General features: G+C 50.1%; 1 protein-coding gene across 1 annotated transcript in view; it reads right to left on the bottom strand.

The window, feature by feature from the left end:
• Window positions 1-440: 440 nt before the first annotated feature.
• Window positions 441-16,682, bottom strand: part of Ifitm10 (interferon induced transmembrane protein 10) — a 20,439-nt gene continuing 4,197 nt past the window's right edge. The window contains exons 2-4 of the mRNA XM_010636152.1: window positions 16,536-16,676; window positions 15,416-15,869; window positions 441-1,038 (exon numbers count right to left, since the gene is read on the bottom strand). Coding sequence (XP_010634454.1) covers window positions 889-1,038; window positions 15,416-15,869; window positions 16,536-16,676 — 745 coding nt within the window. The 3' untranslated portion in view covers window positions 441-888. The remainder of the gene's footprint in view (window positions 1,039-15,415; window positions 15,870-16,535; window positions 16,677-16,682) is intronic.

Consider the following 16,682-nt stretch of genomic DNA (forward strand, 5'->3'; position numbering starts at 1 on the left):
TCTCCCAGTCCTGATCTCCAGCCTAGCGCCCTCTGCCCTGTGCCACGGGGCAGAGCCCATGTGGGGCCCTGCTGCCTCCTGAGCTGCAACCTTGGGTCAGCATTCACTGTGACCCCGGGAAGTGGAAGCCATTTTGCTCTTTTACGGCTGAGGAGACTACAAAAGCAGGTGGGGAAACTGCCTCAGTCCCAGTAATGAGCCAGCCCTGGCGTCACCTCGGGGCACTTCCTCTGGGGGAATAGGGGTTTCCTAGCTCCCCTCTCAGCTTGTGTGGGAGTTTCTGCTGCCTCATATGGCCCCAGGCTGCCTGAACCCTAGGGTTTAGGTCCCTGTCAGCAAAGTCTGATGCAGCCCCCACCCCAGACCACCAGGCTGTACCTGAAGGAGGCTCCCAAGGCCTCCAGACACACACACACCTGGCTCATGGACAGGAGGCCGGGCAGGTGCCGAGTAGCTATTTTATTGAAAGTTCACAGATACAAGTGCTCTGAGCAGGTCACAGTTTGGAGGAGGCAGGGTCAGGACAGAGTGAGCCCCAGGTGCTGGCAGCCCCTCATCCTGGGAGCTCCCACATAAGCCCTTCTTGCTGGTTATGGGATCTGCGGGCCCCGGAACTTGGGCAGGGCACATGGAAGCTGGGGCAGCAGCAGGGAAGAAGCTGGGACTCAGAGACAGGCAGGGTGTGGGCCAGGAGGCAGATGGGGGCTAGATGGAGCTCTCTGCTCCTTGGGTGTTCAGCTTTGAAGGCCTTGCTCTGAGTCACACACAGCTTCTGAGGCCCAGACAGGAGCCTCAATGTGCCCCAGCCTCAGGGCATCCTGCATCTCAGTGACCACAAAATTAAGCAAGTCTCAGTGCTTCATCCTCATGGCCCTGGTGCCTGTGGGGTCAGTAGTCAGTGAGTGGGTACCGCAGGAAGATGAAGACCAGGATGATGCAGGAGGCCGCCAGAGCCGAACTGGTGATGTTGAACAGACGGGCCGTTTTGGCGTCCTCCACTGCCCCATTCAGGTCATTGAGGAGCTTCTTGTCCCGAACCTGGAGCCAAAAGGAGTGTAAGAGCTGGGTCACCAAGGTGGCAGGAGCAGGGACCCACAGAGGGCGGCAGGACAGCACAATTTCCTAACTTGCAGTATCTATATGCTCATCTGCAAGGAAGTACCCTGACTTTGGGGAAGTACTGAGGTCTCCTGTGTGTGAAACTTGCTCTCAGTTTGTGAAAGAAGTATTGAGAGAGAGAGAGAGAGAGAGAGAGAGAGAGAGAGAGAGAGAGAGAGAGAGGGGGGAGGCAAACGGGGGAAATATTAACATTTGGACATCTGGGTAAAGGTTCCTGGGGATTTTTTTGTTTGTTTCATTTGTTCTTCAAAACTTTGCTGTAAATCTAAAGTGATCTAAACTAAAAAGAAAAGGTGGTCTCGGAGAGGGCACTGTGGTGGAAGCATGAAGGTGGAACTGATCCTGAGAGTAGGTGCTGGGAGGAGAGGACAGCTAGCCGTCTATGCCCGTGTTCTCCGGGGAAGAACATGGGGAACCAGGCTCCCTGCAGGGCCAGTGGGCAAAGTTGGTAAATTTCCAAGAGGCCACCCTCTTCAGGGGAGTCTTGGGATGTCCCTTCTACTTACAAAGAAAGAAAAAGGTGTGAACATGCTGTAAGCAGAAATGAAAGCCTGGGAGGAGGAAGAGGAGAGGGAGAGATGAGGAGAAGAAGTGATGGGAAATCTTCGCATTAGTCAACTGGGGCTGGCTGAGGGAAGGAAAGTGGGCAGATTGGTACCTGGACTGACCAGGCCCAGATCATTTGGCACGGACAGGTTGGGAAGGTAGAACAGAGCAATGCGTGGTCAAGAGGGCAGATGGACAGAAAGGTGGGAGTGCACAGGGGGCAGAAGGAGGGGAGTAGCTAGCTGGAGGGACGGCGCTTTGGTAGACGGAGGGAGGAAGCAGGAGGAGCAAAGGGAAGAGAGAGAGAAGAGGATGAACGGATGGACGAGCAAAGATGGACAGAAGGAGGGAGGGCTGGTGGGAGAGGAGGGAGACGGGGTAGGAGGAAGGGGTGGGAAGATAAGATGGCGGGAGAGGGGAGGGCAGGAGCAGGGTGAACAGGCAAGACGTGTAGGCAATGCATGAGCAGAGACAGGGCTGAAAGGAGGAACTAGGGGCCTGGGGATGGAAGGAGGGAGAGGTCTTTGTCGCTGGGGAGTTATTCTACTGATTTTGGAGGGAATGGACACTGGCTGGTCTCACTGAATGCTGTCCTCTTTCCTGAGAATAGGGTGTGTCACTCATTTATTTAGTTCCCAGTGTTCAAAGTCTTTATTAAAATATTTTATAATTTTCTAGCCTATCTTTTGTTAGATTTTGTCTTCGCCTATTTATTTGTTTAGGTTTGGTTTTGTTTGAGACAGGGTTGCACTGTGGTTTGATTTTTGTTTTTGGTACCGGGGATTGAACTTGGGTCCTTGCACTTGCGAGACAGGTGGTGGAACCACTGAGCTAAATCCCGGCCCCAGGGTTGCACTGTGTATTCCAGATTGGCTTTGAACTCATGAGGATCCTTTTGCCTCAGCCTCCCAAGTATTGGGATTACAGGTGTGCACACCACACCTGGCTTTGGCTTTTCTATTTTTAAATTTTAATGTAAAAATGACATTTTCACTGATCTTTGTGGGTGGTAGACATTTGCCTCTCCTGTAGAGGATCCAGCTAAGCTATGATATTTTTGATAAATGGCCAATTGCTTTTCATAATAAATCATAACAAAATCACTGTGAACAACAGCAGTTCTACTGGCTCATTCTAGTCCTTATTCCACACTGCAGCAGTTAGGGGCACAGATGCCGGAAAGTCACTGGCTGGACCTGGATCCTGGTTCTATCAGGTGCTAAAAATGTGGCCCAAAAGGTAACTGCCTTTGCTGTCCCTCTGTGCCCTCTTCTGTGACACAAGGATCATGTGGTGTTGGCCTCATAAAGGCAGGGAAGGACCTCATGAACCAGCAAGTGTGAGGCTCTGGCAGGGCATCTGGCTCACAGCAGCTTTTATTTCAGAGGCAAAGATGATTTGTAGAACAGTAGGGAATAGCAGAGATGGTAACAAGCAGTCTCTTCTCATGAGGGAGCTTAACATCCACTACAAAGAATGATGCTCATTTTATGAATAGAGGTCAAACATCATGTTAAATAGTCTCATGAGATAAACACATGATTTTCCCTTTGAATTTGTTAATGTGGCGGGTTACAGTCATTGCTTTTCTTATATTAAAAACAAACAAACCTCTAAAGCTGGGTCTGGTGGTGCATACCTGTATTTTCAGCACTCAGCAGGCAGGAGGATGATGAGTTCAAGGTTGCCTGGACACCTGGACTACACAATAAGACCAAAGCCCCCAGAACACTCTGAATTACTAAACTACGCCTTGTTCATAATTTTTTTTTTTTTTTTGAACCAGTGATCGAACTCCAGACCTTGCGCTTTTGAGGCAGGCAGCAGCACCACTGAGCTAAATCCCCAGCCCTTGTGTGTTCTTTTTTTGTTGTTGTTTTTTTTGTTTTTTGAGGCAGGGTCTCATTATGTAGTTGAGACTGACCTGGAACTCACTATGTAGCCCAGGCTAGTCTTGAACTCGCAGCGATCCTCCTGCCTCAGCCTCCCAAGTGCTGGGATTACAGGCATGAGCTGCCACACCCGGCCCTAGTGTGTTCTTGTTCAAAGGAGTGACACAGTGAGAGCCTTGTAGGTTTCACATGGATGGATCAGCAGAGGGAAGCCAGCTGGATGGCAGCCAGCACTAGGGGCCAAGGGATAGTTGCTATAAAGGAGACAGGAGGAGATTTGATATCGGGAGCCATTCTACATACTTTTGGGGGGAAAGTCACTTCACAGTTAAATTATGATCAGGGCTGTGTGAGGCACAGTCTTCCTGCCTGTGGGCCGGCTATGGTAGGCAGAAACATAACTCCCATCACAGTTGAGGTCTCAATGGTCCCGTGATGCCATGACACCCAAGGGCAAGATTGCATCAGCTGAAGACATCCTGATTCTTTGAGATGTGAGTAGTAATAAGAAAAGAGAAAGGTTTCATCTGGGGAGGGACAAATTCCTTATCAGCTTAATTCATGCCACCTACTGCTCTAAGAAGTTTTGCTCATCTCGCTGTCCTAATTAACGTAAAATCCTCATCGTCACAGGATTACTGCCACCCTCTGAGTCATCTGTTACTCCCTATGAACCCAATAAACAGCGGCAAGCTCGGGTGTCTTTGTCTTTGTGCACTCTGAGGCACTGACCTCCCGGCCCCCATATACTTTGTTTGTTTGTTTGTTTGTTGCTACCAGGGATCAAACTCAGGACCTTGCACTAAAGGCAGGCGGCAGAACCACTGAGCTAAATCCCTGCTCCCCCCATGTACTTTGAAATTACATAAGTCTCTATTGTCTTTTTTTCCTTTAGCTCTTGCAGCGCCCCTTTCTAGGCAGTGAGGGGATTGATCACCCTCAGACAACCTGATGTTTAGAAGCGGGGTGGATTCATGGAGGGTAGATGTTTGCAGGGGAAAGGAGGAATAATGTATGCTTGATTGGAGGGAAGGCGGGATGGATACAGGGATTACGTGCATATTAGTGGGATAACGGGGTGATGGATATGTGAATGCAGGTCAGATACACGGCCAAAGACAGCCAGGGAAGGGGGTGAATATATGAGAACACGATGGCTGCATGGCACAGGTGGTCAGAAGGGGCAGGGATGTGTACCAGGTGAGTGGACAGGTGAGTTTGCAAACATGCAGGAGAGTTGAGGCTGGTGCGCCAATGCACTTTAAATGGGCAGGATGACAAGGAGATGAAGGTATCGATATACACTGGATGGGTACAATGGGTACATAACGGCCGTGTGAACTTATGCCGAGAGGACAGAGCAGAGGTGGTGGTGCACGTGTATGCCTACTGGATGGGACAAGTGGGCAAACAAACCTGTGGATGTGTGCTGGGTGAATGGATCAGGTGGGTAGACTGACAGGTAGACAAATGACTTTGTGAATGTCTGTTGGGTGGCCGGGGTCTATACTGGGATGCAGTAAGATATGCTGCATCATAGGCAGGTGCCTAGGTAAGTATGCTGGACAGGCTGAACAGGCAGGTATGATTGCATGTTGGATGAGTAAGACAGGTGTGTAAGTGCAAAGGGGGGTGTTGGATAAGGTTTATGTACTTCGATGGACAGCAGGTGGATAGGCTGACTCGTTAACGCAATCAATTGTCCATCAGTTGAACTTTATCAGTGCCTTTGTGCAGCTGCTGTTCTCAGAAGGAATAGACGGTCTCTGTCCTCATGGAGCTTACATTCTCAGGTGATGATAAGTACAAATGGCAAGTAAAACGGCTGATGTGTTAAATGTGCCCAGAAGAAGCCCAAGGAGAGGTGAACAGAGTATCATGGGAAGCATGGTCTTGGTTGTGTTGCCAGGAATATCTCAGGGAGGGGACTTGAGAATAAAGACCAGACAAGTGTGACAGGCTCAGTCACAGGACAAGTTTAACTGGGGAGGGAGGTGCAGAGGTGAGCTCAAAGCTGTGCAGAAGGCGGAGACCAGAGTGGGGAGCAGAATACAGACAAATGTGGGGAGAAGACACTGGTCAGGAGCCGAGTGAGAGGGACTTTTGGAGTGATGTAAGAAGTGGATGGTCTGACATATTTTGATGTAGAGATTTTGGCTGCCACGCTAAGATCCGATGGAAGGGGAAGACACAGCCTGGACAAGAGCAGAGGTCAGTTTAATAGCACAGGTTGGAGATCAGGGTGGCTCTCCAGGCAGAAGCAATGAAGGTGGGAACAGGGCTCTGTTTCCGGGTATATGTTGAAGGCAGGCTGGTGGGGTTTCCTGAAGTCAGGTGTGGAGTGTGACAGAAGAATGGTGTTGGAGATGGCTTCGAGGGTTCAGTTTGATCGATGTAAAGAGTAGAAGCTCATGAGAGGAGCAAGTCTAGGGTGACCAGCAGTCCAATTCTGAGTTAGCTAGAAAAGCCTTCCACACATACTGCTAAAAACTGTTTGAGCGGTTTTCACGAGTCTGGAGTCTAAGGACAAGGAAGGAATGTAAGTCTGAAAGGCGTCAGCACAGATGAGGTGTGTCTGAGGCCTGGCAGGACACAAAGCGGGGGTATGTCAACAGGGAAGAGGGCCACGGCAGACCAGGAAGCACCCTGAATTCAAAGATCAGGGAGCCAACAGCAACCAGAAAAAGGGCCTGTGAAGAATGGGCAAAGAAGTGGGAGGGAAACCAAGGGTGTGTAAGGATGGTGGAGGGAGCCAGGGGCAGAAAAGTGGAGAAATAAAAGTCAGATCATGGTGGCCAGGGATTTCGCTCAGTGGTTCCGCTGCCTGCCTTGCAAGCACAAGGTCCTGAGTTTGATCCCTGGTACCCACCCCCCCTCAAAAAAAACTTAGATCGTGGAAGACAGGGCAGATGCACCAGGGCCAGGTGATGGGGCAAAGAGAGTTGATGGTGATGTTGGGTGAATAAAGCAGGGGAAGGAAGGAGAGAGCTCTGTGTGGGGACAGCTGGTTGAACCAGTCAAAGCAAGGATGGAAGAAGATGGGAGGACATCAGATAATGACTACATAAGTGGGAGGTTCTTTCATGAAGGTGTATAGTGATTATATGTGAAAGAAGAAAAGCAAGAGGGTCAGGTGGGTGGGTGGATGAGTGGCTACTGGCTCAACACCTGGCTCTGAAGGTGAACGTAACAGGTTGTTGGAGGAATAGGAGAGACAAAAAAAGAAAGGGGAAGAGTGATACATAAATCATGAACGGGAGCTGCTAGGTTTTAGATGTCTGTGTCCTCCTAAACATCACTGTTGAAATTCTAGTCCCCAGGTGAAGGTAGACGGTGGGGCCTCTGAGGAGTAATTGGGGAGGCAAAGCACTCATGAGCAGGACTAGTTCTCCTACGAAAGAGGTCCCAGAGAGACCCTTGCCCCTTCCACCATGAGAGGACACAGAGACAAGACAACAGTCTTTAGCACGAAGAGGGTGGACCTTTACTAGAATCGCAGCATGCAAGCGCCTTGATGTCAGGCTCTCGATCTCCAGAACCGCGAGGAATACATTCGTCTTGTTCATAAACCACACGGTCTTTAACAGGCCAGATTATGAAAGGTGACTCAACCGCAGGTGAGTGAATGGGAAGTATGAGCGTGGGAAGAAGGAAAAGAGAGGCGGGAAAGGGTGCTCCACAGTGACTGCGTGGGCGGTGGGCTAGGGAGCACATGGATGAGACAGGGGAAGAGGTAGGGCGTTGAATGAACAGAAGTTTTAAGTGACTGATCAGATGTGTTGGTAGAGCAGGTGGGTGGGTGGTTAAAATGGAGAGGGGCAGGAAGTAAGATGCTTAATTGAATGGATCAGTGGATGAATTAAGATGGAAAGTGAGTGGAGAGAGCAAATGAGGATGCATGAGAGGACAGGTAGGAGGACTTACTGGAGGAAGTGTAGCATGGAGCTAGAAGCGCAGGTATGAGAAATATTCTTGGTGAGAGCCACAAGGCAGTTACCTTGATTCTCTGTGCACCAGTTTCCTCATCTGTAAAATGGCACCTGCTTCACAGCATTTTATTATTATTAATTAAAACATTAAATTGGGGGTATCAAAATATTAAAGTTATATTAAATAGTAAATAAAATATTAAATGGGAAACCCTAGAACAATGCCTAGAATATGCTAATAGCTTGCCACATATTTGTTACTTGCTGGGGTTGCTTGTGCCTCTTTTACTATTAATGAATGAAGAGGGAACAGATGACTCCAAGGAGAATAGAAAGAATAAATGGAGAAGCTGGGCATGGTGGTGCACGCCTGTAATTCCAGCACTCGGGAGGCTGAGGCAGGAGGATCGCTGTGAGTTCGAGACCAACCTGGGCTACATAGTGAGTTCCAGTTCAGTCGCAACTACATAGTGAGACCCTGTCTCAAAAAAACAAAACAAAAAAGAATAAGTGGAGATAGCTCAGTGGTGCCACCGCCTGCCTCACAAGCACAAAGACCCAAGTTCAATCCGTGCAACCAAAACAAGCAAACAAACAAACAATTATTTGGGGCCCGGGATTTAGCTCAGTTGTGCCACCACCTGCTTCAAAAGCACAAGGTCCTGAGTTCGATCCCTGGTACAAAAAAAAAAAAGTGAAGAGTTGGGTGAAGGGGTAGAATAGAGTAATGGAGGAGGTTAGTGTGTAAGTGGTGAAATAAGAGGACGGAGGAAGGAAAAAAAGGCTGCTGCAGGAATGGAAATATAAATTTGGCCAATAATGAGTGGATGAATATAGGGATGACTGAGTATGGAAGGAAAATGGCAAAATGAAAAAGGATGAAGAGGATAAATTACAGGAGAAATGGACAGGCAGATGGTAGAAAAGATAGGAGATGTGAGGGCTGAATTGGTGCGCGGATGAGGTGAGTGTGTTTTCCAGACTTTTTTTCTTGTCGTTATTCCTTCAACTGTACCGCATAACAACTACATTCGTAGAATTTACACTGTAGCAGGTGTTATAAGTCATCGAGAGCTGATGTAAAGAATGTGGGAGGATGTGTGTGAGTTGTATGTAAATATTATTTCATTTTATATTAGGACTTGAGCATCTTTAGATTTTGCTGTCCACAAGGCGTGCTGGAACCCATCCCCTGTGGATACTGTGGGGCTCCGTATTCATCAATGACCACATTTTAGCTCTCTGTGCCCACCAACTTGGTCCAAATATTGACTGATGCAAAACCCCTTCATCTGGCTTCCTAGCCCCTACCTCCTTGTATCCTTATGCCCATTTTCCAATTAATCCTGAAAGCCACTTCTCACTGACCCTTTGATCAAAATTCTTCAATGAATCCTCATTTCACTTATTTCCTTCTTTGCCAAGACCTCTGCTGTGGTTTACAAGGCTACACAGTCTGACCCTCGGTCACCCTCTGGTCCCCCTCCTGTGACTCACCCTCACTGCAGTCACACTGGCCTCCTGGTGCTAGACCACTCTTCTTCAGACACATGTACAGCGACTGACTGCAGGAACCATCCCTCCAACGAGGACTTCTTTGTATAAAATAGCAGCCACTGGCCATTTCCTCAGCCACATTTGACTTATTCTTCCTAGATGACATCATTGCCGGACACACATAGCTTTGAGTTTCATTACTGCCTGACTTCCTTGCCAGGAAATAAATGCCAATGGTCAAGGGCTATGTGTTCTTATCTCTTATTGGGCACTGTACAATCATTTCCTGGAGATGTAGCAAATGGAGAAGCAGTGGAAGGATGCTGAGGGTTTTGAAAGAGCCAATGGTGGGGCAACTAACTAGATAAATTAACAAATGCCTGTGATGTGTCATCACATAAGAGGGTTGAGGAAGGAAGAAGACAGAGTGAAGGAAGATGGATAGATATATAGATGGAGGACAGATCAAGGAATAAAAGTGGGTGAGATAGAGAAGAGAAAAAGGAAGAAATGAATAAGTCAAGTATAGTGGCACGTGCCTGTAATCCTAGCGCTCTGGAGAGCTGAAGCAAGAGGACCACAAGTTCAAACCCAGCCGGGTGACTGAGTAAGGCTCTTTCTCAAAATAAAAAATTAAAAAAGGGGTGAAGATGTAGCTCAGTGCAAAGGTCCTGGGTTCAATCCCCAGTACCACACAAAAAATGTTTTTTAAAGAGAGAAACAAATCTGCAATAGATCATGTGGAAAAACTAGATACAATGATGGATAGACTGGATGGTGTGTGAATGAATGAAGGAATGTGACCATATATGGAGAGAGGGATTAATAGGAGTTAGAAAGATATATAGGATGAGTAATCAGGTAGAAAAAAAGGGGTGGGGAGGAACGTGGGTGTGTGGATAGGGGAGTGGCTGGATGAACTACTGAAGTGTGGTTTTTTTTGCTTTTTTGGTGGGGGGGATCGAACTTGGGTCCTTGCACTTATAAGGCAGGCAGTAGAACCACTGAGCTAAATCCCCAGCCCCTATGAAGTGTGTGTTTTGATGGATAAAAGTGAGTGAGAGAGAGAGAGAGAGCAGAAGAATGGGTTGGCACATGGACAGAGAAAGGAGGTACATGGTTGGAGTATGAGAAGAGTTGGGTAAAGGGAGGAATGGGAAAGCTTGGAAGAAGAGAGTGTAGAGAGGTATGTTAGTGCGTGGATCACTAAGCTGTTGGATGGCACAGCTAGACAGGCAAAAGTAAAGAAAGAAGGGAGGAAGAGGAAATAACCAGAGAGAAGTTTAGGGCATATAGCTGGGAACAGGGTGGACACATGAATGAAGGTGACAGATTTGTGTACTGACGGATGGATGTCCAGGTAAAATCCTATATAGGGCTGGTGAATATGTAGAGGTGATGAAGGAGGAACTAAAGAAGGAAGAGGTATGTATGAAATAACAACAATAATAGGAAGAAATTATTATAGCCAGCTACTATACTGATAGCACTCTCTCAACAATGCCTTGAAGTAGGAACTGTACAGGCAAGTACAGGCATGCTTACCTATTTAAGGCCTCACAGCTAGTTAACAGTGTGTCCAGGACTCTATCAGATGCTCTGAGCCAGAGTCACCATGATCCACAGGGTGAATGGCTCTGTGGAAAACACAGGTGAAAGAGATGGACAGAAGGAGGCAGGGAGGGCCATGGATTTAGCTCAGTGTTGCTGCTGCCTGCCTCACAAGTACAAGGTCCTGAGTTCGATTTCTGGCATAAAAAAAAAGGAGGGAGGGAAGATAGAAAAATGGTTGGTTGGGTGGGCGAATGATCATTGGAGTGGAAGTCATTGGAAAAAAACAGGAAGGGGGAAAATACATTATGCAAAGATCAACAGAGGGTGGGTGTGCTGGATACAGATGAATGATTTGTATGCTGATGGGTGGTATTCAGGGAGAGGTAGGAAAAGCGAGGGAGACCAGCAGGGAGAGTGGGAGGGAAGGAAAGTAGGTACATGATGAAAGACACAAATGTATGGGTGGATTAATGACAAAAAAACAGGTGTGTGAACAAGTAGCTGGACAAATGAATGAAATCAAGGATATAATGAGGCTGGATGGATGTATTATAAATTAAGGAATTCAGCATGTGGAAAGGAAGTGAGGGGGAAAATAAGGAAAATTAATGTAGCTACATGGATGCATGAATAGTTGGATAAAATGACAGAGAAGGAAATAGAAAAATGATAATGGATGGATTACATTAATAGATGGGAAGAGCTGAAAGGTAAAGGGTGAACATGAGTATGAAGAAAAGCACTTGGCAGATGGATGGATGGACGGGTGGATGGACAGGTGCAGGTCAGCCACAGGGGCAATGGGCAGGATGGAGAGGGATGACTTGAAGAAGAAGTATCCAGGCATTAGGCCCAAGCTGGGTCAATGATTGAACATGCAGAGGGCTGATAAGGAAAGGAGGAAAGTCATGGAGAGAATGACATTAAAGGAATAGTTCAGTGGATTTATATACAAGGTAGGTAGGGGTAGAACGTGAGAGCAGGAGGAGGAGGAAGAAGCAGGAATGGACAAATGGGAGAGCTTGAAGGCTCTGTGGAGGATTGAAGGGAATGAAGGAGCTGCTGGTGCACAGTCACATGTCGCTTAGTGATGGGGATGTGTTCTGAGAAATGCATCATTAGGTGACTTCATCATTGTGCTGACATCACAGAGTGCACTCACACAATCTAAAAGGGCTACGGCACCCCGAGGTGATGTAATCTTAGTGGGATGGCCATTGTATGTGTGGTCTGCTGTTGACTGAAACATCACAGGACCACAGAAGAGTGGGATAGTGGGTGAATGGGTGAGTGGGTGGACGATATTGCTGCTTAGAAAGGAGGGAGTGGGAGATAGGTACATACAATAACCCACAGACCATTTATTCCTCCCTCTGAATCTATTCGATCTGACTTCTCTGTCACTAGGGAGTCCTAGCCTCCTGGGCTCAAATTAAGTAGCTACTACCTCTTGGCTGCATCTACTGTCCTCCATCTTTTCCTTCGCTCAGGCCACGTTGTCCCACCTGGACCTCCACACTGGGAACTTAACTCTCCTTTAGCCTTTTCTTGTCTCCTTCCTCCACACTGCTGCAGATATTACAGCACTGATCCGTTTCTCTTCAGTCTTCTATACGGTGGAATCCAGATCCTTCATCATGGGGCTTCTGCCTGCTTATCTAGGACTATCTTCTGCTGCTCCGTACAGAAGACAGAGGGCTTAATGATCCCCAAAGTCCCAACCTCCATGTCATTCTCTCTGGAATACCTTTCCCCTCACCTACCCTCTAAGGCCCAGGAAAATGAGCTTCCTCCCAGAGGTCTCCTGCCCTGAGCCCTATATATCCCCAAACTTGGAGTGAGGTATTCCCTTTCTGAAGTTCTGGGACATTTATTCCATCTTGCCACGTGTCCTCGGTCCATCTACCCATTCAACCAATATTCTTTGACTCCTATGTTAACCAGACCTGCTTTGCACACTAATGACACCAAGATGAAGGGTTGATTGGGGTGAAGGTGGGCAGATGTGGCCAGGGTAGGGGTGTCTTGGGGGTTGTGCAGAAGAGAGAACTGGACCTTATGAATTCTCCCAGCAGAGGGAAGAGCAGGTGCAAACATCACTTATGGTGCTTCCAGAATGACGTAGGCAAGTGGGTGTTTGGTGAGGCCAGGAAAAGGGATGCAAAGGAGTCCCGAGGTGTTGTGAACAGTAAAATGAAAGTCTGGATGCTATCCAGCTAACAAGGGAGAGCCATGGTCATTATGAGGCAATGTGTAGAGAATGCATGAATGGAGAATTGATTTTCGTATCTTGCCCTTCCCAAAGGGCTAAGCAAAGTAAGGCTCTAATCTCTGTGATGCAGGCCTAGTCTGCATGAAGCTGTGCTTGCCCAGCTGGGTGATGGCTGATGGGTAAATAGTCAGACAGGGGAAGGCAGGGATGCAGCATTTATTTCATATCTGCTACCTGCCAGCCCCTGCCCTGTCCATGTGTGCTGGCTTGAATGGTGTTTTGTTTTGTGATCATATGAGGAACAGGGGCTCAGTGAGGCAGGTGAGAAGGCTACATCTTTACAGCTGGGATTACAGCATAAACTTCCTGAGCCCACGTCTACCCTCTGCCCTTGGAAGTGCTCATGACAGGCTGCAAACAGTATGGGTGCAGCAGGTCAGGAGATATGCAGCTGATGGGCAGGTGGACAGTTCCCAGCCTCAAGGCCAGAACCAGCTGTCCTGTGCTCCTCTCTGTCTGGAGGCAGGCAGCTCACTTTGCACCACACTCCTGAGGAAGCCCCAGAGCCTTCTAGCCCTTGCTGCTTCCCAGGAAGGGGCAGCTCCAGAAGGAAGTGTGTGAGCCCTGCTTGATGCCAAAGTGCCAACCGCATGCCACCCCCACTGCAGCACAAACCCAGAGATGCCTGACCTACCTACAACCCACACCAGATGGGACTGCCCCATGCCAGAAGCCAACCAGCACAGGCTGAGCCAGGGGAGGAGGGGATGGCTTCCAGACAGCAGCCCAGGCAGCCAGACCATGTTCAGAGGCTACTAGCAGTGCAGGGCAAGAGGGCACCAAAGTCCTTGGAATCTGGTGCTGGTCCTTGGCTTGGCTCTACTCCACTCCCCAGACAGAGCAGAGGATGTGCTTCCTGCCGAGCTGTGGCTGCAGCTGGTAGAGCTCAGCCTCCCTGATGCCTATAGCACATGCACACACTCATGTGTGTGTACCTCCCCCACATTTACATTCACATATACCTGCAGTGGCACAAGCAAGCAACTCAAACACATGCATTCACTCACATGCGTGCATACAAACACATATGCACAAGTGTGCTCCTCACACATGCAGATACTTGTACATACACTCATGCACACACACTTGTTCACACATGCATATCACACATGCACACACATATATGGAATTTATACTCATACTCACATGTCTATATTCACAGCTATATAAACACACACAATATACTTACATGCACACTGTGCAATACGCTCACTTTAACACATGCTCATAGGTACACATTCATTCGCGTATGCATAGTGAATCAGACATACATGTGCGCGTGCACATGCACATACAATCACACACTCAGACACACAGGGTCACACATGCATATTCACACACACAGGTCCCAAATAGTGGAGCCAGAGCTAGGTACACAGGCCTGAAGATGAAGGTGTAAGCGACAGCGTGGATGGTGGCACCGGGGCTGAGTCAGGGGGAGGATGGAGGCCAGGTGGCCGGCATGTGGTGCAGGGTTGGGCGGGGGTCATACTCAAAGATGACCAGAGGGAGCTGTCCCAGTGTCCTTCCTTCTTCCCAGGTCAACCTGGACTAAGCTCTCCTCTCCCTGCAGCCCCTGCTCTCCCCCAGGCCTCTGCTACCCTTACCACCCTGGGCAGCTTCAGTCACTAGGCTGTATCAGGCCATTCAAGTCTGGGCCTGGGAAGGAATGACCTGGCTAAATGTGAGCCAAGCCCTCCCTTTTTATCCATCCATCCATCCATCCACATGCATCTCCCTCCCTCCTTCCTTCCTTCCCTCCCTTCCCTTGAGTGGGAGGGTGGGTGGGGGTCTCAGCCCTGTCTCCCCACACCCTGTTGGTGGGCTGCGCAGTCCTTACATGGGACACAGGGGCTGCTCTACCCAAATGTAGCTGTTATCATCTCCTGCATAGTTGTGGTCGGTCCTCTCTTTGCCCTCAGGGGGATGTGGCTATATTAACTGCCACCCCGCTCTGCTCCACACCAATTCCTCTCAGTGCCAAGGGGCTCTAGAAATTGTACCCACTTGGGGTGATGAGTGTTGGCACAGGCTTCCCCATTCTTGCTTCAGGCTGCTGTAGTCACTAGGCCTCCTACCAATTGCCAGGCTGGGTGTGCATAATGCCTGGCATCAGAATTCCGGGTAAGGGAGTCTGCAAGGGTTCTGACCTCACCACTCCTCACCGAACAGACACAGGACCCCAAGCCCTCTTCAGTTCCATGCCAGCTCTATCCCCACTTGCCTAGGGGTAGCTAGCAGATGGGTTGAATTCACACATGACCGGTCAAGTTCCCACAGGCTCTGATCAGAGGACAGGGCTCTGAGCCCTGAGTCTCCACTTCCCATGGCTTGGCTAAGCTGGCTGTGCTGAGCTGACCCGGATAGACCCAAGCCTCATAAAGCTTTTTCAGCTCAAGAAGGAGAGCTGGTGGCCCAGACCTAGCCAACACCTCCTCTCTGGACCCACCAGCAGAGAACCTCTTGTGGTTCTTGCATCCCTTGTCACTTGATTGTATCTGCTCGGCTCATGGGCTCCTGTGGGAGGGAGGGCCAGAGCAACACAGCCAGGGTTCAACCTGCCAGCACCTGCCCCTGTAACCCGCTCCCCTGCCGCCCCTGCTCACTTTGAGGGAGTAGGCCAACGCGATAAAGCCCAGGCAGCAGAAGTTGAGGTAGACGAAGTTGAAGATAGACCACAGATAGTAGTCGTTCACCTCGGTGGTGTCTGGGTAGACTTCGATGACTGTTGTGGGGTTTGTCATGGTCTTCTTCTCCGCTAAGTGCTTACAAGCCTGTGTGGCACCAGCCGCCCGCGCACTGTCGGTCTTGCTGCTCTTGGACTCCATGGGGAATAAGGTAGGAGCCATGGGGGGTGACGCTGAGGGCTCAGGGGCAGGGGCCGCTTGAGCCTGCAAGGCGGGGGGCTTGGACACGCAGGCAAAGCAGCCCTTGGGCGAACCTGTTGGGGGCCGCGGGATCCAGAAGGCCCCGTCCAGGGGGACACGGGCTTCTTGGGTGCCGTCCGTGGTGCTGGCCGGGGCTCCCAGCGGGGCTGGGCACTGGCCAGGGGCCCTGGGCCTGGAGAGAGGAAGAGAATAAGGCAAGCTGGGCCCTACCGGTCCCTCAGTACCCAGCCTGCGGCATCCCCCCTGCAGCCCCACCCACAGCCCCCCGCAGAGACGGAGAACCCTGAAAGGCAGCCAGCTGCTGCCTGCCACCTGCCTCCCCCACGCAGCAGCCACTGCCCATGCCAAAGCCCTCCGCAGCAGCCTTGGCAGGCGCTTCTCAGCTTTTCATCACTTCGCCATCTGGGCACAAACAATCACCCACTGAAACACACAACAGCACCCCAAACAGCACTCCCACACTGTTGCAATATACAGAACTCCCAGGCACCCCTAGCACCCCAACACCCAAATCTACAAATACACTCCCCAGGTGCTGCCTGGCGGGATGGACAGCATCTGAAGCCCCTCCTGCCCACAGATAGGCAGAGAGCAAACAAGCGCGACCCGCCAGGCTCTCCGCCCTGGCACCCCTGGGCTGACACCGCCAGGTAAACAACTGCCCACGGTGCCACGCAGCCTGGACATGGCCAGCGACGCAGGCTCAGCACCGTCGCCAGAGGGAGGATAAACACAAGTGCCAGGCACCAAACTCGCACGCACTGTCCCCACCCCCAACCCCGGCCGAAACTGGTCCCTGGGACCCCAAGCGTGCACTCTCGAACACGAAGTCACCCACCCCAGTGCCACAAACGGACGCACAGACTCCGAAACGGACGCACAGACTCCGAAACGAACACTTCTCCAAAGAGGCGTCCGCGCCCCGCGCCACCCTGCGTTCGGCGCACAGGGGTCTGAGCCCAGGCTCCGCCGCCCCCCGCTGGCA

This window comes from Fukomys damarensis, unplaced genomic scaffold (genome assembly GCF_012274545.1).
Source record: "Fukomys damarensis isolate Sample0158 unplaced genomic scaffold, DMR_v1.0_HiC HiC_scaffold_27, whole genome shotgun sequence".
NCBI classification, from domain to species: Eukaryota; Metazoa; Chordata; class Mammalia; order Rodentia; family Bathyergidae; genus Fukomys; species Fukomys damarensis.